Source organism: Scyliorhinus torazame, chromosome 12, assembly GCF_047496885.1.
Source record: "Scyliorhinus torazame isolate Kashiwa2021f chromosome 12, sScyTor2.1, whole genome shotgun sequence".
NCBI lineage: Eukaryota > Metazoa > Chordata > Chondrichthyes > Carcharhiniformes > Scyliorhinidae > Scyliorhinus > Scyliorhinus torazame.
In genome coordinates, this window is record NC_092718.1 from 150,727,704 (window position 1) to 150,754,158 (window position 26,455).

A 26,455-nucleotide genomic window follows, 5' to 3' on the forward strand; every position below is an offset into this window, starting at 1 on the left:
AGTTTATAGAATGTATCCGCGATAGTTTCCTAGAACAGTATGTAATGGAACCTACGAGGGAACAAGCGGTCCTAGATCTAGTCCTGTGTAATGAGACAGGATTGATTCAGGATCTCATAGTTAGGGATCCTCTCGGAAGGAGCGATCACAATATGGTGGAATTTAAAATACAGATGGAGGGTGAGAAGGTAAAATCAAGCACTAGTGTTTTGTGCTTAAACAAAGGAGATTACAATGGGATGAGAGAAGAACTAGTTAAGGTAGACTGGGAGCAAAGACTTTATGGTGAAACAGCTGAGGAACAGTGGAGAACCTTCCAAGTGATTTTTCACAGTGCTCAGCAAAGGTTTATACCAACAAAAAGGAAGGACGGTAAAAAGAGGGAAAATCGACCATGGATATCTAAGGAAATAAGGGAGAGTATCAAATTGAAGGAAAAAACATACAAAGTAGCAAAGATTAGTGGGAGGCTAGAGGACTGGGAAATCTATAGTGAGCAACAGAAAGCTACTAAAAAAGCTATAAAGAAGAGTAAAATAGATTATGAGAGTAAACTTGCTCAGAATATAAAAACAGATAGTAAAGGTTTCTACAAATACATAAAGCAAAAAAGAGTGGCTAAGGTAAATATTGGTCCTTTAGAGGATGAGAAGGGAGATTTAATAATGGGAGATGAGGAAATGGCTGAGGAACTGAACAGGTTTTTTGGGTCGGTCTTCACAGTGGAAGACACAAATAACATGCCAGTGACTGATGGAAATGAGGCTATGACAGGTGAGGACCTTGAGAGGATTGTTATCACCAAGGAGGTAGTGATGGGCAAGCTAATGGGGCTAAAGGTAGACAAGTCTCCTGGACCTGATGGAATGCATCCCAGAGTGCTAAAAGAGATGGCTAGGGAAATTGCAAATGCACTAGTGATAATTTACCAAAATTCACTAGACTCTGGGGTGGTCCCGGCGGATTGGAAATTAGCAAACGTGATACCACTGTTTAAAAAAGGAGGTAGGCAGAAAGCGGGTAATTATAGGCCAGTGAGCTTAACTTCGGTAGTAGGGAAGATGCTGGAATCTATCATCAAGGAAGAAATAGCGAGGCATCTGGATGGAAATTGTCCCAATGGACAGACGCAGCATGGGTTCATAAAGGGCAGGTCGTGCCTAACTAATTTAGTGGAATTTTTTGAGGACATTAACAGTGCGGTAGATAACGGGGAGCCAATGGATGTGGTATATCTGGAAAGCCTTTGACAAGGTGCCACACAAAAGGTTGTTGCATAAGATAAAGATGCATGGCATTAAGGGGAAAGTAGTAGCATGGATAGAGGATTGGTTAATTAATAGAAAGCAAAGAGTGGGGATTAATGGGTGTTTCTCTGGTTGGCAATCAGTAGCTAGTGGTGTCCCTCAGGGATCAGTGTTGGGCCCACAACTGTTCACAATTTACAGAGATGATTTGGAGTTGGGGACCAAGGGCAATGTGTCCAAGTTTGCAGACGACACTAAGATAAGTGGTAAAGCAAAAAGTGCAGAGGATACTGGAAGTCTGCAGAGGGATTTGGATAGGCTAAGTGAATGGGCTAGGGTCTGGCAGATGGAATACAATGTTGACAAATGTGAGGTTATCCATTTTGGTAGGAATAACAGCAAAAGGGATTATTATTTAAATGATAAAATATTAAAACATGCTGCTGTGCAGAGAGACCTGGGTGTGCTAGTGCATGAGTCGCAAAAAGTTGGTTTTCAGGTGCAACAGGTGATTAAGAAGGCAAATGGAATTTTGTCCTTCATTGCTAGAGGGATGGAGTTTAAGACTAGGGGGGTTCTGCTGCAATTGTATAAGGTGTTAGTGAGGCCACACCTGGAGTATTGTGTTCAGTTTTGGTCTCCTTACTTGAGAAAGGACGTACTGGCACTGGAGGGTGTGCAGAGGAGATTCACTAGGTTAATCCCAGAGCTGAAGGGGTTGGATTACGAGGAGAGGTTGAGTAGACTGGGACTGTACTCGTTGGAATTTAGAAGGATGAGGGGGTATCTTATAGAAACATATAAGATTATGAAGGGAATAGATAGGATAGATGCGGGCAGGTTGTTTCCACTGGCGGGTGAAAGCAGAACTAGGGGGCATAGCCTCAAAATAAGGGGAAGTAGATTTAGGACTGCGTTTAGGAGGAACCTCTTCACCCAAAGGGTTGTGAATCTATGGAATTCCTTGCCCAGTGAAGCAGTAGAGGCTCCTTCATTAACTGTTTTTAAGATAAAGATAGATAGTTTTTTGAAGAATAAAGGGATTAAGGGTTATGGTGTTCGGGCCGGAAAGTGGAGCTGAGTCCACAAAAGATCAGCCATGATCTCATTGAATGGTGGAGCAGGCTCGAGGGGCCAGATGGCCTACTCCTGCACCTAGTTCTTATGCTGAGCCCTCAACTATCTCTGTATTTATTGACGACTTAGATGATGGGATATAAAGACAAGTTCAGGTTTTCCAATGACACCAAGATAGGTGGCACTGCAAGCCACGTAGATGGAAACATAAATTTACAAATATTAATAGAATAAGTGAATGGGCAAAACTGTGGCACGTGAGTTCAACATGGACAATTTGGGGTTTATACAGGATAGACCAGGGTACTTTCTAACTGGTGCAAAGTTAGAAACAGATTTTGGGATCCATGTACATAGATCATTAAAGTGTCATGGAAGGGTTCAGAAAATGATCAAAAAGAATGCTGACCCTTATGTCTAGAGGACTAAAATACTGGGAGGTAGAAGTCATGTTATAACAATACAAAGCCTTGGATAGACCACACCTGGAGAACTGTGAGCAGTTTAGGGCACCATACCTTCAGGACTGGCCTTGTGGAGAATACAACATAGATTTATCAAAGTAATACCTGGACTTCCTGGAGAAGTTGCAGAAACTAGGGTTGTATTCCCTGGAGTTTAGAAGGTTAAGGGGTAATTTGATTGAACTTTTCAAGGTATTAAGCGAGAACAAATATGAAAGGGGAGACAAATTTCCCCTGGTTGAACATATAACATTACAGAACAGGCCATTCGGCCATCGATGTTGTGCCGAGCATTGTCCGAAAGCAAGATCAAGCTATCCCATTCCCTGTCATTCTGGTGTGCTCCATGTGCCTATCCAATAACCGCTTGAAAGTTCCTAAAGTGTCCGACTCCACTATCACAGCAGGAAGTTCATTTCACACCCTAACCACTCTCTGAGTAAAGGACCTACCTCAACATCCCTCCTATATCTCCCACCCTGAATCTTATAGTTATGCCCCCTTGTAACAGCTACATCCACCCGAGGAAATAGCCTCTGAACGTCCACTCTATCTATCCCCCTCATTATCTTATAAACCTCTATTAAGTCACCTCTCATCCTCTTCCGCTCCAAAGAGAAAAGCCCTAGCTCCCTCAACCTTTCCTCATAAGACCTATCCCGCAAACCAGGCAGCATCCTGGTAAATCTCCTTTGCACCCTTTCCAATGCTTCCACATCCCTCATATAACGAGGCGACCAGAACTGCACACAATACTCCAAATGTGGTCCCACCAGGGTCATGCACAGTTGTAGCATAACCCCGCGGCTCTTAAACTCAAGCCCCCTGTTAATAAACGCTAACACACTATAAGCCTTCTTTACGGCTCTATCCACTTGAGTGAGGAGTTTAGACCTAGAGAACCTAGTATTAAAATTAGAGCCATATCGTTCAGGGGTGAAGTTTGGAAGCACTTCTACAAAGGATGGCGTAAGTTTAAATTCTCTTTGCAAATGACAATTGAAGCTAGGGCATTTACTAATTTTAAAACTGAGATGGATCGATTTATGTTAACCAAAGATATAAAGGAAATGGGGAAATGACGGATAGATGGAGTTAGGTGGCACATTAGCCATGATCTCATTGAATAGACTCGAGGGGAAGACTGCCCTCCTCCCATTACAATATTTCTATCGGGAAACAGCACACTCCCAGTACACCGTTACACCATCTTTTGTATAGCTCCTTTAAGATGTATTCAGAATTGCCACTCTGCTAGAGGTGAGGAGTGTTTGTCTTGCGGTGATGTTTTGCACCATAAGGGAAGATAGGAAGAGTTTTTTTCAATATATAAAAGGTAAGAGAGAGGCAAAAATAGACATTGGACCACTAGAAAATGTGGCTGAAGAAGTAATAATAGGAAACAAAGAAATGGCAGACGAACTGAATAGTTACTTTGCATCAGTCTTCACGGTGGAAGACACCAGTGGGATGCCCGAGCTCCAGGAGAACCAGGGGCAGAGGTGAGTGCAGTGACCATTACTAAGGAGAAGGTTCTGGGGAAACTGAAAGGTCTGAAGGTGGATAAGTCACTTGGACCGGATGGACTACACCCCAGGGTCCTAAAAGAGATAGCTGAGGAAATTGTGGAGGCATTAGTGATGATCTTTCAGGAATCACTGGAGGAAGGAAGGATCCCAGAGGACTGGAAGGTGGCTAATGTAACACCCTGATTAAGAAAGGAGGGAGGCAAGAGACAGGAAATTATAAGCCGATTAGCCTGACTTCGGTCATTGGGAAGATTTTAGAGTCTGTTATTAAAGATAAGATCACAAAGCACTTGGAAGTGCATGGTAAAATAGGACTGAGTCAGCACGGCTTTGTCAAAGGGAGGTCGTGTCTGACAAATCTGTTAAGAGTTCTTCGAGGAGGTAACAAGCAAGTTAGACAAAGGAGAACCACTGGACGTGATTTATTTAGATTTCCAGAAGGCCTTTGACAAGGTGCCGCATAGGAGACTGTTAAATAAGTTAAGAGCTTATGGTGTTAAGGGAAAGATCCTGGCATGGATAGAGGATTGGCTGACTGACAGAAGGCAAAGAGTGGGGATAAAGGGGTCTTTTTCAGGATGGCAGCTGGTGACTAGTGGTGTGCCTCAGGGGTCTGTGCTGGGACCACAACTTTTTACAATATACATTAATGATGGGGAAGAAGGTACTGAAGGCACTGTTGCTAGGTTTGCAGATGATACAAAGATCTGTAGAGGGACAGGTAGTATTGAGGAAGCAAGGGGGCTGCAGAAGGACTTGGACAAGCTAGGAGAGTGGGCAATGAAATGGCAAATGAAATACAACGTGGAAAAGCGTGAGGTTATGCACTTTGGAAGGAGGAATCTAGGCATAGACTATTTTCTAAGTGGGGAAATGCTTCAGAAAGCAGAAGCACAAAGGGACTTGGGAGTCCTTGTTCATGATTCTCTTAAGGTTAATGTGCAGGTTCAGTCAGCAGTTAAGAAGGCAAATGCAACGTTAGTATTCATGTCGAGAGGGCTAGAATACAAGACCAGGGATGTACTTCAGAGGCTGTTTAAGGCTCTGGTCAGACCCCATTGAGTATTGTGAGCAGTTTTGGGCCCCATATCTAAGGAAGGATGTGCTGGCCTTGGAAAGGGTCCAGAGGAGGTTCACAAGAATGATTCCTGGAATGAAGAACTTGTCATATGAGGAACGTTTGAGGACTCTGGATCTGTACTCGTTGGAGTTTAGAAGGATGAGAGGGGATCTTATTGAGATGTGCAAGATACTGCGAGGCCTAGATAGAGTGGACATGGAGAGGATGTTTCCACTTGTAGGAAAAATTAGAACCAAAGGGCACCATCTCATGTTAAAGGGATGATCCTTTAAAACAGAGATGAGGAGGAGTTTCTTCAGCCAGAGGGTGGTGAATCTGTGGAACTCTTTGCTGCAGAAGGCTGTGGAGGCCAATTCACTGTCTTTAAGACAGAGATAGATAGGTTCTTGATTAATAAGGAGATCAGGGGTTATGGGGAGAAGGCAGGAGAATGGGGATGAGAAAATATCAGCCATGATTGAATGGTGGAGCAGACTCGATGGACCAAGTGGCCTAATTCTGCTCCTCTGTCTTATGGTCTTATGGTCTAAGCCCCCTGCCAATGCTGGTAACCTGTACTCACATGTTAAAAAAGAAAACTTGCAGCAGGTAGTGGATAGCAATTGTTGCCCAAGGCGGAAAGTATCGTGGGTAGCACATATGAAGAGGTGGTCACACTGCAGGCTTAGACTTCTCAGGCAGGCAGGGAATGGCTGACCACCAGGCAGAGTAAAGAGCTAGGCAAGTAGTGCAGAATCTCCTGTGGCCATTCCATAGCAAAAGATATACCACTTTGGATACTGTTGAGGGGAATGACCGCTCAGGGGAAAGCAGCAACAACCAAATTTGTTGCACTAGGGTTGGTTCTGCTGCGGAGGGGAGTAAAAAGTGTGGGAATGTAATAGTTATAGGGGATCCTATTGTAAGGGGAATAGATAGTTGTTTCTGTGGCCACAAACAAGACTCCAGGATGGTGTGTTCCCTCCCTGGTGCTCGGGTCAAGGATGTCTCAGAGCGGAAACATTACTGAAAGGAAGGACAGTGGACAAGCAATAGCAGGAATTCAGGGAACGAATGGGTGAACTCCAAAAGTTGTTTATTCCTATTTGGCACAAGAGTAGAAAGGGAACCGTGACCAAACCATGGCGTACAAGGGAAATTAGAGATAGTATTCGATTCAAAGAGGCATACAAGTTAGTAAGAAAAAGCAACAGACCAGAGGATGGGGAACAGTTTAATTCAGCAAAGGCAGATCAAGGGATTGAAGGGGTAAATACAATATGAAAATAAGTTAGCGGGGAACATAAAAATTGACTGTAAAAGGTATGTAAAGAGAAAAAGATTGATAAAAACGAATGTAGGCTCCTTAGTCAGAAACGGGGGAATTCATAACGGGGAACAAAGAAGTGGCTGGGGAACTAAATTCGTACTTTGCTTCTGTCTTCACAAAGGAAGACATGAATAATGTACTGGAGGTTCTGAGAAACACAAGTTATAGTGAGGAGCTGAAGGAAATTATTATTCGTGGAGAAATGGTTTTTGGGAAATTAATGGAATTGAAAGCAGATAAATCTCCAGGGCCTGATATTCTTCATCCCAGAATACTTCAGGAAGTGGTCTTAGAAATAGTAGATCCATTGGTGGTCATTTTCCAAAATTCCTTGGACTCTGGAATGAGTTTTTTCAATTATGGGGCAATTTAGCGTGGCCAATCCACCTACCCTGCAAATTTTGGAGGGGGGGGGGCGGGGGAAAGAGACCCACCCAGACAGAAGGAGAATGTGCAAACTCCATACAGACAGTGACCCGGGGCTGGGATCGAACCTGGGTCCTCAGCACCGTGAGGCAGCAGTGCTAACCACTGCACCATCACGCCGCCCAACATTGTGTAATTTCAAGAAGGAATTAGATATAGCTCTTGGGGCTAAAGGGATATCGGGGGTGAAGGCAGGTTCGGGGTATCGAACTCGATGATCAGCCATAATCATAATGAATGGCGGAGTAAGTTCGTAGGGCCGAATGGCCTCCTCCTGCTTCTATTTTCTATGTATGTATGAACTGGATCGCAGCAATCAATGCTCCTTCCGAAAAGGGACTAAGGAAAATTGGGATGGAGGGAACAGTAGGTAATATTAAGACTCACCACTGCCAATGTTTTCTCATTTCTAATTGCAGATGTACCAAGCTACGGCAACATAATTATTGGTAAGTGAACAATTTCCAGAGTGTTATTTTAATGCAGTGTAAGTGGAGGCAGGTAGCTGTGAATTAAAGTTTTAACTCAATAATTTTCATAATATCACTTTGTTTTCAAATCCAAGAAAAGCCAAAGGGAGGTTCATGATTGAACTGTGTAATGCTCTGGTCAGATCCAATTTAACAGCAGGCAGACCTACCTTTAACACTATCCAATTCTGGTCAAACTACACCTTAAGAACTACTACACAGGCTGTACCTAAGCACTTGTATTATAGAGCAGTGATAGGCAATCTAAGCTAGTGAGTGGGCTGCATGAGTGACCCCCCCTTCATCACAGTGAGCCACAAGGTGGAGATTGGGCTTGTTCATTAACCATGGCCCCATGAATAAGATTAAATATATTTAATAGACACTGAATATTTCATAACGAGCTATAGAAAATGCTTAATCATTTACATATTAATAAAACTTCAAATGGTAAAAACAAAATAAATCTTTACACTTTGGACACAGGGAGCGCACGGCTCTCATAGTCAATGTGGTGAGCAATCTGCACATACCCCACTTCACTTGTCCGTGCTTTACGTGAGCATCACTTCAGTCATACCGGAAGAAAAATACTACACAGATGAAAACCAGCGGAATATGGCCAATCTGCACGTGGGCAACGGTCAACAAAATGTCTCGTGGGCTGCACCCAGCAAGGCCGCATGTGGCCCTTGGGCTGCAAGTTGCTCATCAATGTTATATAGGAAGAGTTAATCCTTTAAATTTAACGACTGGGAATAGGACAAGAGTAGAGATGTAATCTTAATTATATGCAAATGTATTTTAATCTAGCCAAATCTACTGGGCAATTTTACTCTACCCGAAATAGATTGGGTCATTCTGCGATTGATTCCTAGTCCAGCCTTCTCCTATCAAGAAGTGTAGGACTTTACCAAGCTGTAAATTGAGATTTACAGCCAGGTATAAATGGGAGAATAATTATTTTTGGGCCAGCATTTGTTGCCCATCCCCAAATAGTCTTGAACTGACTGGCTTGCGAGGTCCTTAGAGGGCAGTTAATAATAATCTTTATTGTCACAAGTAGGCTTACATTAACACTGCAATGAAGTTACTGTGAAAAGTCCCAGCACCTGTTCGGGTACACGGAGGGAGAATTCAGAATGTCCAAATTACCTGACAGCATGCCTTTCGGGACTTGTGGGAGGAAACCGGAGCACCCAGAGGAAACCCATGCAGACACGGGGAGAACGTGCAGACAATGCACAGTGACCCAAGCGGGAATCGAACCCAGGGCCCTGGGGCTGTGAAGCAACAATGATAACCACTGTGCTACCGTGCCGCCCATGTCAAAAAGTTAAGTAAACCACATTACTGTGGATCTGGAATAACGTGTAGGAAAGACCGGGTAAGGACAGCATGCCTCCTCCCCTAAAGGACATTAATGAACCAGATGGGCTTTTACAATAATCGATGATAGTTTAATTGTCACCATTACTGAGATTAGCATTCAATGCCAAAATGTATTTATGAATTGTATTTTAATTCTACCAGTTGCCATGGTGGGATTTGAACTCGTATTACCAGAGTGTTAGCTCTGGATTGCAGAGGGAGATCCAGTCCAGTGACATTACATCATCTCCCCCGAATGTGATAGACTACTTGTCATCGCCAACAGCCTCCTTTCCCCTATCATCATGTACCCCCGCTGAAGTTGAATTTTAGCCCACTGTTCCTGGAATATCTCCCACTTTTTTTATTGATCCATCAGGTGAACCAAACCCTATCTAACTGTAGGTGAACCCACGATTTGTTTGAGGAAAGCCTCAGATTTGAAAGCCTGAAGATTTGTTTATATCTAGGGGAACCGATGCATATTTAATGTTACATGTTATAATGTCCCTTTTATTAGGCAGTGAATTGCTGGATTTTCACCGAGTAGCATCAGAGGAGATTTGTGAATATATTGAAGCGCATTCCATGATGGTCAGAGATTTGTGGGCTGGAATATAGACTGAGGGCTTCCTTCTTACTATTTATGGCAAAATCCAGGCTAATATTTCTAAGAGGTGCTGCACTTTTGGGGTCCAGTCTGACCCCTCAACTCGGTGTGTCTGGCTCTATTTGTAAAAGCACAATGGAGTCTCCAGGCCAATATTTATTTCTTGACCATTATCACAGAACAGATCATCTACCTCACTGATACTTCATAGAATAGATCATTGAATCGCTACAGTGCAGGAGGCCATTCGGCTCATCGAGTCTGTACCGACCCTCCGAAAGAACCCCCTCCCCATCCTAACCTTTTGGACACTAAGGCACAATTTATCATGGCCAATCCACCTAACCTGTACACCTTTGGACTGTGGGAAGAAACTGGAGCACCTGGAGGAAACCCACGCAGAAACAGGGAGAATGTGCAAACTCCACGCTGTCACCAGAGGCTGGAATTGAACCCAGGTCCATGGCGCTGTGAGGCAGCAGTGCTAATCACTGTGCCACCGTACCTTCTGTTATGGAACCTTGCTGTGTGCAAATTGATTGCTGTGTTTCCCTGCATTGATACAGCATTTCAGAAGTATGTAATTGGCTGCAAAACACATTGGGACATCTGGAGTATTCCTTTTTCTTACATAGGACTCTGGCAAGTTGTTACCAATCCCTCAACCACATTGCTGCGGCTCTGGAGTCACATGTAGGCCAGTTAGATTTCCTTTCCTAAAGGAACATGATGGGTTTTGAATGGCAATTTTGTGATTATATTCACCAAATTTAAATTCCACCAGTTGCCATGGTGGGATTTGAACCCGTGTCCCCAGAGCATTAATTAGCCTGAGCCTCAGGATTACAAGTTCAGTGATGTTACCGCTATCTTCCCCAGTGGGTGGGAAAGGACATAGAATCATAGTGTAGGAGGCCATTCGACCCATCGAGTCTGCACTGGCTCTTGAGAAGAGCACCCTACTCAAGCCCATGCCTCTGCCCTATCCCTGTAACCCCACCGAACCTTCTGGAAACAAAGGGACAATTTAGCATGGCCAATCCACCAAACCTGCACATATTTGGACTGTGGGAGGAAACCGGAGCACCCGGAGGAAACCCACGCAGACACAGGGAGAACGTGCAGACTCCGCACAAGCACCTGAGGCTGGAATTGAACCCGGGACCCTGGAGCTGTAAGGCAGCAGTGCTAACCACTTTGCCAAGAAATTGTTTTCTTTTTCTGAATCGTAGACTGATCACTAATGTACTGTGTCCTCACGTCATGCCGTTCTCTGTTTTAGTAGGTTTTTCAGATAGTTCTAATTTATTTCTAAGCATCCGCCTGCCTCTTGCGGTGTTGTTGGTGGTGGGAGGTCACCTGTAGAAACGATTATGATGAAGTAACAAGTTCCGTTCTTTTCCAGCAAACAAACTTGAGCAAGAGCAGAATTACATGTAAGTCACTGTTTGCATTCTGTTTATAGAAACTGTAGTCGGAATTTTTCCAGGTGTAGCAGTGGACTCTCGAGAATAGAATCCAGCCAAGTAGGCACTTGCAAAATATAAAACAAAATGGGGAGAGAAGAGGACCTTGGAAAGATTTTAATGATCAGAGATATAATTTCATAGAACCATAGAATGGTTACACCACATAGGGAGGCCGTTTGGCCCATTGTGTCAATGCTGGCTTTCTGCTGGAGATTCCCCACTAAATTCCTCATTAACCCACTCTCCCCTGTCCAGCAAAATTTTCACAACGTGTAGAGTCCATCACTGTCAAAGCCACAAATTACCTCCCAACCCACATCTATGACAAGGCCATTAGCATTCGGTAGCTTGCGAATTCAGGCTATCATCATAAACCTAGTCAAGGAAATTCAATAGTGAGCTTGATTGTGGGGCCATCGAGGTTTATCTGCATTTCCAAGAGGAAACATCGGTCTGGCATATTTAACTGGGTGTACGCTGGTATCCCAGTTACAGAGACATCACTGAGTCAGCATACACTGGTATCCCCGTTACTGAGGTTGAACTGGGTGAGCATACACTGGAATCGCTGTTACTGAGACAGCACTTGATCAGCTACACTGGAATCCCAGATACTGAGACAGCCCTGAGCCAGCATACACTGGAATCCCCGATACTGAGACAGCACTGGGTCAGCATACACTGGAATCCCAGTTAGCGAGACAGCACTGGGTCAGCATCCACTGGGATCTCAGTTAGCGGGACAGCACTGAGTTAGCATCCACTGGGACCCCAGTTACTGAGACAGCACTGAGTCAGCATCCACTGGGATCCCAGTTAGCGAGACAGCACTGGGTTAGCATCCACTGGGACCCCAGTTACTGAGACTGCACTGGGTCAGCATACACTGGAATCCCAGTTGCCAAGACAGCACTGAGTCAGCACCCACTGGGATCCCAGTTGCTGAGACTGGAATACACTGGAATTACAGTTACAAGACAGCAATGGGTAAGCATGCACTGGAATCCCAGTTACCGAGACAGCACAGGGTCAGCATACACTGGAATCCTATTACTGAGACAGAACTGGATCAGCATCCACTGGAATCCCAGTTACTGAGACAGAATTGGATCAGCACCCACTGGGATTCCAGTTACTGAGACAGCACGGGGGCAGCATGCACTGGAATCCCAGTTACTGAGACAGAATTGGATCAGCATCCACTGGAATCCCAGTTACCGAGACAGCACTGGGTCAGCATACACTGGAATCCCATTACTGAGACAGAACTGGATCAGCATCCACTGGCATCCCAGTTACTGAGACAGAATTGGATCAGCACCCACTGGGATTCCAGTTACTGAGACAGCACTGCAACAGCATACACTGGAATCCCAGTTACTGAGACAGCACTGGGTCAGCATACACTGGAATCCCAGTTACCAAGGCAGCACTGGGTCAGCATACACTGGAGTCCCAGTTACTGAGACAGCACGGAGTCAGCATCCACTGGGACCCCAGTTACTGAGATAGCACTGGGTCAGCATACACTGGAATCCCAGTTGCCAAGACAGCATTGAGTCAACATCCACTGGGATCACAGTTGCTGAGACTGGGATACACTGGAATAACAGTTACTGAGACAGCACTGGGTCAGCATACACTGGAATCCCAGTTACTGAGACAGCACACACAAGAATCACTGTTACTGAGACAGCACTGGGTCAGCATACACTGGAGTCCTAGTTACTGAGACAGCACTGGGTCAGCATACACTGGAATCCCAGTTACCAAGGCAGAACTGGGTCAGCATCCACTGGAGTCCTAGTTACTGAGACAGCACTGGGTCAGCATACACTGGAAGCCCAGTTACTGAGACAGCACTGGGTCAGCATACACTGGAAGCCCAGTTACTGAGACAGCATTGAGTCAGCATCCACTGGGACCCCAGTTACTGAGATAGCACTGGGTCAGCATACACTAGAATCCCAGTTGCCAAGACAGCATTGAGTCAGCATCCACTGGGATCCCAGTTGCTGAGACTGGGATACACTGGAATTACAGTTACTGAGACAGCACCGGATCAGCATACACTGGAATCCCAGTTACCGAGACAGCACGGGGTCAGCATACACTGGAATCCCATTACTGAGACAGAACTGGATCAACATCCACTGGAATCCCAGTTACTGAGACAGCACTGGGTCAGCATCCACTGGAATCCCTGTTACTGAGACAGCACTGGATCAGCATACACTGGAATCCTAGTTACTCAGACAGCACTAGGTCAGCATACACTGGAATCCCAGTTACTGAGACAGCACACACTGGAATCACTGTTACTGAGACAGCACTGGGTCAGCATACACTGGAATCCCAGTTACTGAGAGAGCACACACTGGAATCACTGTTACTGAGACAGGACTGGGTCAGCATACACTGGAATCCCAGTTACGGACACAGCATTGGGTCAGCATCCACTGGGATCGCAGTTGCTGAGACAGCCCTGAGCCAGCATACACTGGAATCCCAGATACTGAGACAGCCCTGAGCCAGCATACACTGGAATCCCCGATACTGAGACAGCACTGGGTCAGCATACACTGGAATCCCCGATACTGAGACAGCACTGGGTCAGCATACACTGGTATCCCCGTTACTGAGATCGAACTGGGTGAGCATACACTGGAATCTCTGTTACTGAGACAGCACTTGATCAGCATACACTGGAATCCCAGATATTTATCTAGGTGTACGCTGGTATCCCAGCTACAGAGACAGCACTGGGTCAGCATACACTGAACTCCCAGTTACCAAGGCAGCACTGGGACAGCATACACTGGAATCCCAGTTACCAAGACAGCACTGAGTCAGCATACACTGGAATCCCAGTTACTGAGACAGCACTGAGTCAGCATCCACTGGAGTCCCAGTTAGCGACGCAGCACTGGGTCAGCATCCACTGGAATCCCAGTTACCAAGACAGCACTGAGTCAGCATCCACTGGAATCACAGATAACAGATACTGTGAAAGCACACACTGGAATCACTGTTACTGAGACAGCACTGGATCAGCATCCACTGGGATCCCAGTTACTGAGACAGCATACACTGGAATCCCAGTTACCAAGACAGCACTGGGTCAGCATCCACTGGGATCCCAGTTGCTGAGCCGGGCATACACTGGAATTACAGTTACTGACAGCACTGGATCAACATACACTGGAATCCCATTTGCAGACCCAGCACTGGATCAGCACACACTGGAATCACTGTTACTGAGACAGCATTGGGTCAGCATACACTGGAGTCCCAGTTACCGAGACAGCAATGGGTCAGCATACACTGGAATCACAGATAACATACTGTGAAAGCACACACTGGAATCACTGTTACTGAGACAGCACTGGATCAGCATCCACTGGGATCCCAGTTACCAAGACAGCACTGGGTCAGCATCCACTGGGATCCCAGTTGCTGAGCCTGTGATACACTGGAATTACAGTTACTGACAGCACTGGATCAACATACACTGGAATCCCATTTGCGGACACAGCACTGGATCAGCACACACTGGAATCACTGTTACTGAGACAGCATTGGGTCATCATACACTGGAGTCCCAGTTACCGAGACAGCACTGGAATCACTGTTACTGAGACAGCATTGGGTCATCATACACTGGAATCCCAGTTACTGGGACAGCACGCACTGGAATCCCAGTTACCGAGACAGCACTGGATCAGCATACACTGGAATCCGTTACTGAGACAGCACTGGATCAGCATACACTGGAATCCCAGGTACTGAGACAGCACTGAGCCAGCCTACACTGGAATCCCAGTTACTGAGACAGCACTGGGTCAGCATACACTGGAATCCCAGTTAGAGACAGCACTGAGCCAGCATACACTGGAATCCCAGGTACTGAGACAGCACTGAGCCAGCATACACTGGGATCCCGTTACTGTGGCAGCACTGAGGATGTTTACACTGCGGTTTTTGATTAATACCACAGGTTGACAGGAGCAGATTATTTGTTGAGGATTGTTTTGAGTTTAATATCTTTTTTTATTTTCTTTGACAGAAATCCCTTAGCAGCAGAATATTATTGCTTCCCTCAGGAATTTCTCAAACCTCCCACTGGTAAGTATCACCCGACATTAGCTTGGGTCGAGCTGCATATGTTAATTGATTGGTGCATTTTTCTGAGCCAGTAGTATGGCATGGAGTGGGTCATGAATTCATTATGTGATAGAAGGAGGCCGTTCTGGACAAAAAAAGCAGAGTCTCTCGAGCAACCCAGTGTCACCCCCTTGCTCTATGCTCATAGCTTTGCAAGTTTATTTATTTCAATGAGATGGCAATAAGTTATAATAAAACCAGAAAGTGCTGAGAAACTCCTCAGATCTGGCAGCTTCTGTGAAGAGAGCAACATAGTTCACGTTTTGAGTCCATTGACTCTTCTACAGAACAATTTAAAGCATCGACATAAGCCTAAAGCAGGAAATTTCCATAAAAGTTACTGATTGAAAAATAACAGACCATCATGACCCTAACAGCAATTCCCCTATTCTGTTTATAACTGTACGAAGTCTTACAACACCAGGTTAAAGTCCAACAGGTTTGTTTCGATGTCACTAGCTTTCGGAGCGCTGCTCCTTCCTCAGGAGGGAGCAGCGCTCCGAAAGCTAGTGACATCGAAACAAACCTGTTGGACTTTAACCTGTTGTAAGACTTCGTACTGTGCTCACCCCAGTCCAACGCCGGCATCTCCACATCCTGTTTATAACTGTTCTCTGCTGAATGTCAATTCCCTGTCTGATCAGTTGCTGCTTCTGGCCATCAGATGGCGGTCTAAGATTAGAATCAGGCAGGCAACAGCGAAGACTGGCAACTCTGTTGGACACGAGGACCTGACTAAACAGGATGCTGATTTCTGCTAGCTTAGAAATAAAACTCACCTGAATAATATTTAAACACTAATTATTTCAGAGGGATACTTTTTAGACAGGTGCTCTGATTTACTCCTATAGTCCAAAGATGTGGTTAGGTGGATTGGCCATGTTAAAATGCCCCTTAGTATCCAAAGAAAGTTAGGTGGGGTTACTGGGTTACAGGAATAAGATGGGGGAGTGGGGCTAGGTAGGGTGTTCTTTCAGAGGGGCAGTGCAGACCCGATGGGCGAATGGCCTCCTTCTGCACTGTTAAGGATTCTATGGCATTAGAAGATGGAATAAATGCAAACTTTAAAACATGTCACAATCCATTGAACCTCTACAGTACAGGAGGCCATTCAGCCCATCCAGTCTGCACCAACTCCCTGAAAGAGCACCCTACCTATGCCCACTCCCCCACCCTATCCAGTAACCAACTAACCTACACATCTTAGTTGGACACGAAGGGGCAATTTAGCATGGCAAATCCACCTAACCTGCACATCTTTGTTACTTTAAATGAAATGTTTTTTAATTATGTAAGCTTTTGCTTCCAAACTTCATGGATTTTTAGAATCATAAAGTACGGTGGGCTGCCAGTTAGTCCATTGTGCCGATGCTAGATCCTTGACAGAACTATCTGATTAGTTTCACTTTCCCCTGCTCTTCCCCCAAGTCCTGCACTGTGGAAAATGCCCATCGCAGAATGTGAATCAGCTCCTCTGTGGGGGCTTTCCTCAGACTGAGATGTCCCACTCATCATACAGCGTAGCCAAGAAGCAGTGGAACGCAGGACTGCGATTCCAAGATTGGTATCCAGACCCCAGTGACCCAAATAGCAATGGTGGAGTTTGCATTTCCTCCCAGTGTCTGCTTGGGTTTCTTCCGCGTGCTCCGGTTTCCCCCACAGTCCAAAGATGTGCAGGTTAGGTGGATTGACCATGCTAAATTGCCCCTTAGTGTCCAAAAGGTTCGGTTGGGATTACGGGGATAGGGTGGAGGAGTGGAGTTAAGTAGGGTGCTCTTTCCAAGGGCTGGTGCAGACTATATGGGCCGAAAGGCCTCCTTCGACACTGTAAATTCCACGAGTCCTGCACGGCTCTGATTTGGGGGCTGAAACCCAGGGCAGCTGTCAAAGGCCGAGGAATATTTCTCCGGTTTTGTAATGTGACCTTGTTTTGTTTTTGCCTGAAGACGATGATTCAAATTCATATGAAAATGTGGAGATCAATGAAACACCAACTCGTACATCAGGTAGGTTCAGTAACGGGGTCCCTCTGCATTTTCAATATTATAAAACACTTGGAGAGTTGCTGCTAAGTGTGCTTTATCTGATTGCAGTGGGGTCAGATGGAAGTTATGAGAACTGCGAATATGCCGGAAAGTGGAATCATCAGGAGAAACCAGAGGGTGAGTTAATCATTCTGCTGAATGAATAGTGTCACCGAAGTGATCAAAAATCCTAAGATTTATATCTATAAGAATGGGATCAGCGGTGACAGTTAGAGAGGTCCGTCCGTGGCTCCAAGATAGCTCGAGCAAGCCTCATTCAACTCCTGTAGACATAGCGGGGATTATGAAAATACGTTTCACTTCCACCTCTGGCAAAAGATGTTCAAGAGGTAAGATCACGGAACGACACTGTGTGAAAGGGCAGGGATGAGGTCAGAGAGTCTACCCAAATCAGCTCAACAACATTGCAGTGAGGATTAACGGAGAGATTGCGATGGGGAAGTTGACAAGAAAGTGGATAGAACCATGGAATCCCTACAGTGCAGGAGGCCATTCGGCCCGTTGAGTCTGCACCAACCCTCTGAAAGAGCACCCTTCCTAGGCCCACTGCCCCGCCCTACCCCCATAACCTGCACATCTTTGGACTGTGGGAGCAAACTGGAGCACCTAGAGGAAACCCACGAAGACACTGGGAGACTGTACAAACTCTAGTCACCCAATTGAACCCGGGTCCCAGGCGCTGTGAGACAACAGTGCCAACCATTGTGCCACCATGCTGCCCATACTGTTGGACGCTGAAAGAAACTTGTTAGTAACAATGTGTTTTTTGACAGCAAAGCATTGGGATACATGTGCTCAGAGGCTATTTTGAAGCCCTCTAACAATGGCGGTTCTTGCAATTGTTATGATCTGAGATCAGATCCCCAAATTTTGGTACAATCCTGGGCGAGACTTAAAATCTTGCTCCCCAAGTAGCAGAGAGCTAATGGCAGCACTTCAGCTGTTTGGAGCCAACGTTCCTCTCAGTCTGCTCCTAACCAATTACAGTTCACTGACCAACAATGATTCCCACATGTTCAAACCCCAGCCCTGAGGCAGTTAGATGGTACATTCTGTACCTTAAATGTTACATTTCCAGTCAAACAAGGGCTGCTCCCATAGGTACGAAATTACAAAAGTCAAAATAAAAATCCCCCCAAAATGTAGATTTCATCTGCATACTTCAAAAAGGACACTTGGAAAGATGTAAAGGCAAGCTAAAAGAATGATCCCAGTGGGAAAGTGGATTAGGTTTGAAAAAACATTCCAAAACCCACAATCCCGATAGCCTGGAGAGAAGATTGAGATGATCTCATTGAGGTATAAAATGGAGTAATACATGCAAATGAGGTCAAACTGAAATCGTCTGGTAGCATTGCTGAAAAGAGTTTTTGTTGAATCTTTTTGTCTTGCACCCATCGGACATTTGCAAGAATACAGTGCAAGGGAAATCAATAAATGTATTTGTTGATCTGTTGGAAAGTGTCAGCATAATTGACAACTAATTTAAGATTGTCTGTCAGGCTCGCAGTGTGACATATTTTCCTGTACTGTAAGCTGCATATATTAATGCACAAGTCCCTGTTCTTTGCAGACAGAATGCAACAGGTTGTTTCAGCTAAACAAAATAAGTGACAGCCATTCCCTGGTTCATTCCTCAAAGCAACACCTTGACCAATCACAATCAATCTGCCTGATTTAAATTTCAAACAATGCTTGGCAGTTAACTGTCAGTTGCCATGAACTGGGGCATTCTCCATGGCATCACAAGATCTTCTTAAATGAACACCAAGACTTATCCTTGTTCTTATTGGAACCAGTGTTGCAGGAGCAAGAAATTGTACAAAATCGAAAGAGACTCACTATTATTGTGTTTGCTTTTAATCCTCAGAAAAGAGAGTTGAGATTAATGATGATGATGATGATGACGACGATCCAGATTATGTCAATACTGTGCCTTGTCCGTCTCTGTAAAGGTAATAAAATCACTTGGGATTTGACCAAGTGCATTGGTTCAGCCTGTTCCACTGAATGGAATGTTACTTCCGCAGTAAGTCTGACATGGGTTGGATGTAATAAGAATGTTGAACACGAAATCACATGAATGCAAATGTTGAACATGTATTTCATAAAACACCACCAACCTTCCTTATACCAGCATCTTGGGAATCCTTACATTACCCACCATCTGAAAACACAGCACAACGCAGTGTTACAGTAGCTGTGACATCCCGAGGGATATCCAGTTGCCTTCTGCTAAGTGTACTGAAACCCATGGAGAGTTTGAAGGAGCATCTAAAAAAGAGATTTAGGAACAGGGTCCCAGAAGCTAAAGCTTAGGCAGCTGAAGGCATCAGCTGCTAATGTTGGAGCAGCTTGGGGGGCAATTTGCAAGGGTTTCCAGCCCAGAAAACAATTTCAGTAGAAGGTTTGATGCTGGACAAGGATGTGGCAATGAGGAAGGGCTGAGGCTATGTAGGGGACTGTGCAATGTTTTTTCTGTTCATGAGCAAGTTAGTGTTTCGAAACGATTAAGGTGACTTATCATAAAAGTTTCTCTTTAGTGTAAATATTCATTCACTGGTACACCAGCGGTGTACCACAGAGATCAGTGCTGGGTCCTCTGCTATTTGTGATTTTTATCAATGACTTGGAGGGGGCTGAAGGGTGGGTCAGTAAATTTGCTGATGACACCAAGACTGGTGGAGTAGTGGATGAGGTGGAGGGCTGTTGTAGGCTGCAAAGAGACACTGATAGGATGCAGAGCTGGGCCGAAAAAATTTGAATGCAGATTACAGGGTCAACGGCAGGGTTCGGAGGAATGTGGAGGAACAGAGGGATCTTGGGGTTCATGTCCATAGATCTCTGAAGGTTGCCACTCAAGTGGTTAGAGAGGTGAAGAAGGCCTATAGTGTGTTAACATTTATAGCAAGAAGTTTTACAACACCAGGTTAAAGTCCAACAGGTTTGTTTCGATGTCACTAGCATTCGGAGCGCTGCTCCTTCCTCAGGGGGTTCAGGACAGGGTGATTTTGGGTGTATGGGTCGGAGAAGGCAAGGTTTCAGCGATATATCAGGAGATGAAAGAAGAGGAGGAGGCTTCGGTAGAGGAGCTGAAGGGCAAGTGGGAGGAGGAGATTGAAGAGGATCTGTGGGCTGATGCCCTGAGTAGGGTTAATTCCTCTTCCTCATGTGCCAGGCTCAGCCTGATACAGTTTAAGGTTATTCACAGAGCGCATATGACAGGGGCGAGGCGGAGTAGGTTCTTTGGGATGGAAGACAGATGCGGGAGGTGCTCGGGAAGCCCGGCGAATCACGGCCACATGTTCTGGTCGTGCCCGGCACTGGATGGGTTCTGGAGGGGTTTCGCGAAGACTATGTCCAAGGTGGTGAAAGTCCAGGTCAAGCCAAGTTGGGGGCTGGCATTATTTGGGGTGGCGGACGAGCCGGGAGTGCAGGAGGCGAAAGAGGCCGGTATTCTGGCCTTTGCGTCCCTGGTAGCCCGGTGGAGGGTCTTGCGCTTGTGGAAGGATGTGAAGCCCCCAGTGTGGAGGCCTGGATAAATGACATGGCAGGGTTCATTAAGCTGGAGAGGATAAAGTTTGCCTTGAGAGGGTCTGCGCAGGGGTTCTTCAGGCGGTGGCAACCGTTCCTAGACTATCTCGCGGAGCGTTAGAATGAGGTTGGTCAGCAGCAGCAACCCAGGGAGGGAGGGGGCGGGGAAGGGAGGGTGGGGGTGTGTGTATTTGGGCAGGCGGGGGAGGGTTTTTTCCCAGGGGTACTTGTTAAAAAGCGTATGGGAGGGTTAATATGTGCGGGAGAAACCCATTGTATAAGTTCTGTATTATTTGTGATTGATATGTTTATGTTCTTTTCTCTGGGTTTTTTTCTGTTACGGGGGGGAGGGAGAGAGTTTAATTGGTTGAACATTTTTGTTGGAAAAACTTTGAATAAACATTTTTTTTTTTTTTTTAAACCGGGGGGCTTGAGTTTAAGAGCTGTGGGGTTATGCTGCAACTGTACATGACCCTGTGAGGCCACACTTGGAGTAGTGTGTGCAGTTCTGGTCACCTCACTATAGGAAGGATGTGGAAGCATTGGAAAGGGTGCAAAGGAGATTTACCAGGATGCTGCCTGGTTTGCAGGATAGGTCTTATGAGGAAAGGTTGAAGAAGCTAGGGCTTTTCTCTTTGGAGCGGAGGAGGATGAGAGGCGACTTAATAGAGGTTTATAAAATAATGAGGGGGATAGATAGAGTGGACGTTCAGAGACTATTTCCTCGGGTGGATGTAGCTGTTACAAGGGGGCATAACTGTAAGATTCAGGGTGGGAGATATAGGAGGGATGTCCGAGGTAGATTCTTTACTCAGAGAGTGGTTAGGGTGTGGAATGGACTGCCTGCTGTGATAGTGGAGTCGGACACTTTAGGAACTTTCAAACGGTTATTGGATAGGCACATGGAGCACACCAGAATGACAGGGAGTGGGATAGCTTGATCTTGGTTTCGGACAATGCTCGGCACAGCATCGAGGGCCGAAGGGCCTGTTCTGTGCTGTACTGTTTTATGTTCTATGTAACACTTATTCATATTACTTCCTTTAGTATACGGACAGCTGGAAGAAAACTTACATTTAAGCCTCTCACAGACCGTGAAGTTAACTATTCTAAGACAAACTCAAATGGGCTGTCAAAGAGGAACGTGGTCTAAAAGCCCCTGAAGAATTCCTTCCTTTCTCCCAATGCAAAGCTTTGTGTTTCTAAGTTCTGCTAAGGATACTTAAAGTTGCAGAAGTCACAAACATTAGCGACCAAGGTCTCCATTAATTTATTGCTGCACAAGAATCGCCAACTAATGGTGCGCTTACCCAATCAAACATGTTAGTACCACTGCTTAAACATTTCATCCGAGTTGGAAGATTTCAAAATTGACCATCCACCGAGATCCACAGTAATACTGTTCCAGTCCTGTGTCTGCTGATGTGATCTGATAGAAGTCTGGCACCATTATGCTTCCGACATGGCAACCATGCAAGACTGTTTTCGTTTGAATCCACAAACTCTGAATATGCCAATAGATCTACCTTCATTTCTCATCCTCATCAGTCAGTGTTTTATTAAGTTATTGTATCGATTACTGAATTTAAAATGTTCATGTACAATCTACGACCGTTTAGAGCCATTATCATAGAATTTACAGTGCTGAAGGAGGCCATTCGGCCCATCGGGTCTGCACCGGCTCTTGGAAAGAGCACCCTACTCAAGGTCAACACCTCCACCCTATCCCCAAAACCCAGTAACCGCACCCAACACCAAGGGCAATTTTGGACACTAAGGGCAATTTATCATGGCCAATCCACCTAACCTGCACATCTTTGGACTGTGGGAGGAAACCGGAGCACCCGGAGGAAACCCACGCACACACGGGGAGGATGCGCAGACTCCGCACAGACAGTGACCCAAGCCGGAATCGAACCTGGGACCCTGGAGCTGTGAAGCAATTGTGCTATCCACAAGGCTACCGTGCTGCCATTATCTCAGACTCTCCAAATAGAATCAACGTTACTGAAGAGAATCAGGGCTCTGTTGATACTGATGCTTTGTCTGTCTAGGCATCAGTGATGGACATGGAAATCCTGTAACAAACAGCACAATTTTATCCTGGAGACATGAAAAATGTAATTCTAAAGAGATTGGAAGCTATTTTATGGAACAATGGAAATTTCTGTACAAATTTATAACAAGCTATTGTGTTCATATTTGTACTATTGATGAAAATGTTAGAATCTATATATTAAATGATTAAAAACATTTCCTGTTTGGATGACCTGATGGTTTTTGGGTATTGTTGCACTAGTGGAGCAGGTTACAAGTGAATTGACCAGCTCGCAAATGCAATTAAGATGTTGCTTTTCACTCAAGCAGGCAGTTAGTAAGAGTGGTTTTGATCTATGGTCTTAAGATGGTTTTATTTACCAAGAGATAATGCAGGACGTTCAGTTTTAGTCAAGCTGTGCAATAAATGATGCTCGTTATGTACTATTGCCAGGGATTGAAACAGAGAGATTCCTGGCCAGGCTGCAAACAACGAGCTGATGAGAGCCACAGTTGGGCGAGGACCCAGTCCAGCAGGGTGTTATTGCCCTCTGAGAGTGATATATGCCACTGGGCTCGTGTTGCAGTGTGAGGGTGCAGAATAGAAGTGGTTGTATAACTGACTATTACAGATCAGAATGAGAGAAACAACTGAACTATGGCAATTCAAACAAACCCGCTCATCTCTTGGTACTTACTGTCTTTTGATGATGTTCATAAACTTCTGTCTTTTGATACTGTTATTACCGTACTAGTGAATGAAGTGTCGCCACCTGGCTATACATTTTATCATTTTCCCAGCCAAAGCCAGTGCAATGGCAGTGTGGCTGACATTACCAAATCAAACCCTATTTGGCTGACTACTCCTCTGGCACTTTCTCCTGAGGGTGTCACTTTGTTTCATCCCTCATTCTCTATAAAAATCCTAAAAATGTTCTCACTGAACTTCGTCACTGCTTTCTTCCCTCAACCATTGCACCAAGCAATAAAGCAATTTCCCCCTTCAGCAATTTCATTCTCTCAGCCACCGGCCCAGTCCAAATCTCAACTTACCACGCTATCTCTTCTGAGTTCACATCCCTCTCAATATCTACATGTAAACTCCCCAACCCATATTCACATCTACCACCTTGAAGTTGCTGACTTATGTGGGCTCACTCCTCCCATCCATCAATCACAGATAAAATTACCTCTGTGCATCACCTACCCCACACATCCCCTTTCGACGCTTCCTACCCTTCCCCCTCCTGTATCTACCCAAGAAAAGCACTTCCAACTCACTCAGAATCACAGCTGGCCTTTGGTCACATATCTACAGTTACTGCTTTGCTCAACAGTGCTCTCACCTCCACCTATGATGTCCTCACCCCCAATAAGCCCATTATCTTATCACCCTGCCCATCCCACCAGTATGGTCATATCTCTGCTTCCTTTACTCCAAGGGGTGCAGACTTGAAAGGATATGGTAGACAGATTCAGGTTGGGTTGGACCCCATAAAGCACCATCAGGTCCTGCTCACATCTGCCAAAAATATTTTACATTGCAAGATCCTTGTCTGTAAAGATAACCTCTGGCTTTTGATTTCTCAAATGCAAACTCCTGCCCTCCAACAATGAGCGAGGAGCTCATTGGCCTCTGTCACTAAGGCTCGGATTTCCTGGCCCTTTCCTGTCAGCGGGATCTTCTGGTCCTGCCAAAGGTCCCCCCCACCTGCCCCGGGGCAGGTTCCCTGGGGGCGGGGCGGACAAGCCTCGCAAAATGCGGTAGACATTGGCAGGGCCAGGAGATCCTGCCAGCAGCCCCCACCACCTCTGGAAGACACACCACACCCAGGGGGAGAACCCGCCCTAAGAGTGTGACCACTCAATTAATTGTCTGTGCCGCTTTCCTCCTTCCCACTGGGCCATCTCTCCTCACCCACTCTCCAAGATTCTATCCAATCCTATTCACTTCGATCTGTTCCGACTGAAAATGAAAGTCGCCAGAGGACTATAGGTTGTTCTCCCCTTTGAGCGAGCTGACGGATGGTGATTTAACCTGAGGATCACACCTCAGGCGAGGGGCAAGGTTGAGAAGGCGGGCCATCATGGATAACCTTAGCCGGTACGGGAATTGAACCCGTGCTATTGGCCTCGCTCTGCATCACAAACCAGCCGTCCAGCCAACTGAGCTAACCCCTATTCCTGCTAAACTACTGGTGACCCAATTTTGCCTCCTGGCACCGTTAATCAATACTATTAATTGTTCTCTCATCTAATGCTGTCCCTCTTAAATCTGCCATAATCACTCTTCTGAGTAAAACAAATCATGATCCCACTGTCCCAGCAATCTATCACCCCATCGCCAATCCCTCAAATTTGCATCCAACTTTCCCAGATCTCGGTGTTTGAACACATTCCATCAGGTTTCTGTCCCTGCTACAGTACTGAAACAGCTCTTGGCACAAGTCACAGATGATGTACCTTGTGACTGACAAAAGGCAAACTATCCTTCTCGACCTGCCTGCAGCCTTTTGACAGTTGGCCACACTATCCTCCTCCAACATCTGTCCACTTCATCCAGCAGGGTGTGGGACTGCATTCACCTGGTTCCATTTGTATCCAAGTGTTGTTGGATTAGTTATTAATAATAATAATCTTTATTAGTGTCACAAGTGGGCTTACATTAACACTGCAATGAAGTTACTGTGAAAAGCCCCTCGTCGTCAGATTCCGGTGCCTGTTCAGGTACACAGAGGGAGTATTCAGAATGTCCAAATCACCTAACAGTACATCTTTAGGGACTTGTGGGAGGAAACCGGAGTGCCCAGAGGAAACAGACATGGGGAGAACGTGCAGACAGCGCACAGGGACTCAAGCCGGGAATCAAACTTGTGAAGCAACAGTGCTAACCACTGTGCTACCGTGCCGCCCTGCTCCCACATCATTACCTTAAGTGTTTTCCAAGGATCTAATCTTGATATCTTCCTATTTCTCGTCGAGACGGCCCTGGTATGCACTGATGGCACCCAGTTCAACCCATATGCACTGATGGCACCCAGTTCAACCTCATTGCCACCTCCCTTGACTCCAGTCTGACATCCAGTACTGGATGAGTGCAAATTTCCTCCAACTAAATATTGGCAAAACTGAAGTCATCATCTTCAGTTCACATTCCAAACTCCATTACCTACCATCCCTCCCCCAACAACTGAGAGTCTAAACTAGACTGTCCACAACATTGTCATATTTGACCCCAAGATGAACCTTTAACCACATACTTGTCACATCATTATTTCTACCTCTGCAACATCACCTGATTATCCCTGCCTGCTGAAACCCTCATTTAAGTCATTTTTACATCTAGACTTAACTACTCCAATAAACTCTTGGATAGCCTCCCATATTCCACGCTCCCTAAACAGAAAGTCATCCAAAACCTCTGCCGTCCTTGTCCTAACTCACACCATGTTCTCTCACCAAAATAGGCTCCTGGTCAAACAGAACCCCGATTTTAAAATTCACATCCTTATTTTCAAATCTTTCCATGGCCTCTCCTTTCCCCATTTCTGATTACCTCCAGCCCCACAGAAACTATCTTCTGGTGCCCCAGCTCTGGGATTCACACGATAAACCATGCTCC

General features: G+C 45.6%; 1 protein-coding gene across 1 annotated transcript in view; it reads left to right on the forward strand.

The window, feature by feature from the left end:
* Nucleotides 1-23,049, forward strand: part of LOC140386658 (linker for activation of T-cells family member 2-like) — a 142,134-nt gene extending 119,085 nt beyond the window's left edge. The window contains exons 7-13 of the mRNA XM_072469185.1: nt 7,553-7,582; nt 10,990-11,020; nt 15,120-15,178; nt 17,164-17,223; nt 17,311-17,379; nt 19,133-19,217; nt 21,844-23,049. Of these exons, the coding sequence (XP_072325286.1) occupies nt 7,553-7,582; nt 10,990-11,020; nt 15,120-15,178; nt 17,164-17,223; nt 17,311-17,379; nt 19,133-19,215 (332 nt within the window). The 3' untranslated portion in view covers nt 19,216-19,217; nt 21,844-23,049. The remainder of the gene's footprint in view (nt 1-7,552; nt 7,583-10,989; nt 11,021-15,119; nt 15,179-17,163; nt 17,224-17,310; nt 17,380-19,132; nt 19,218-21,843) is intronic.
* Nucleotides 23,050-26,455: the final 3,406 nt, after the last annotated feature.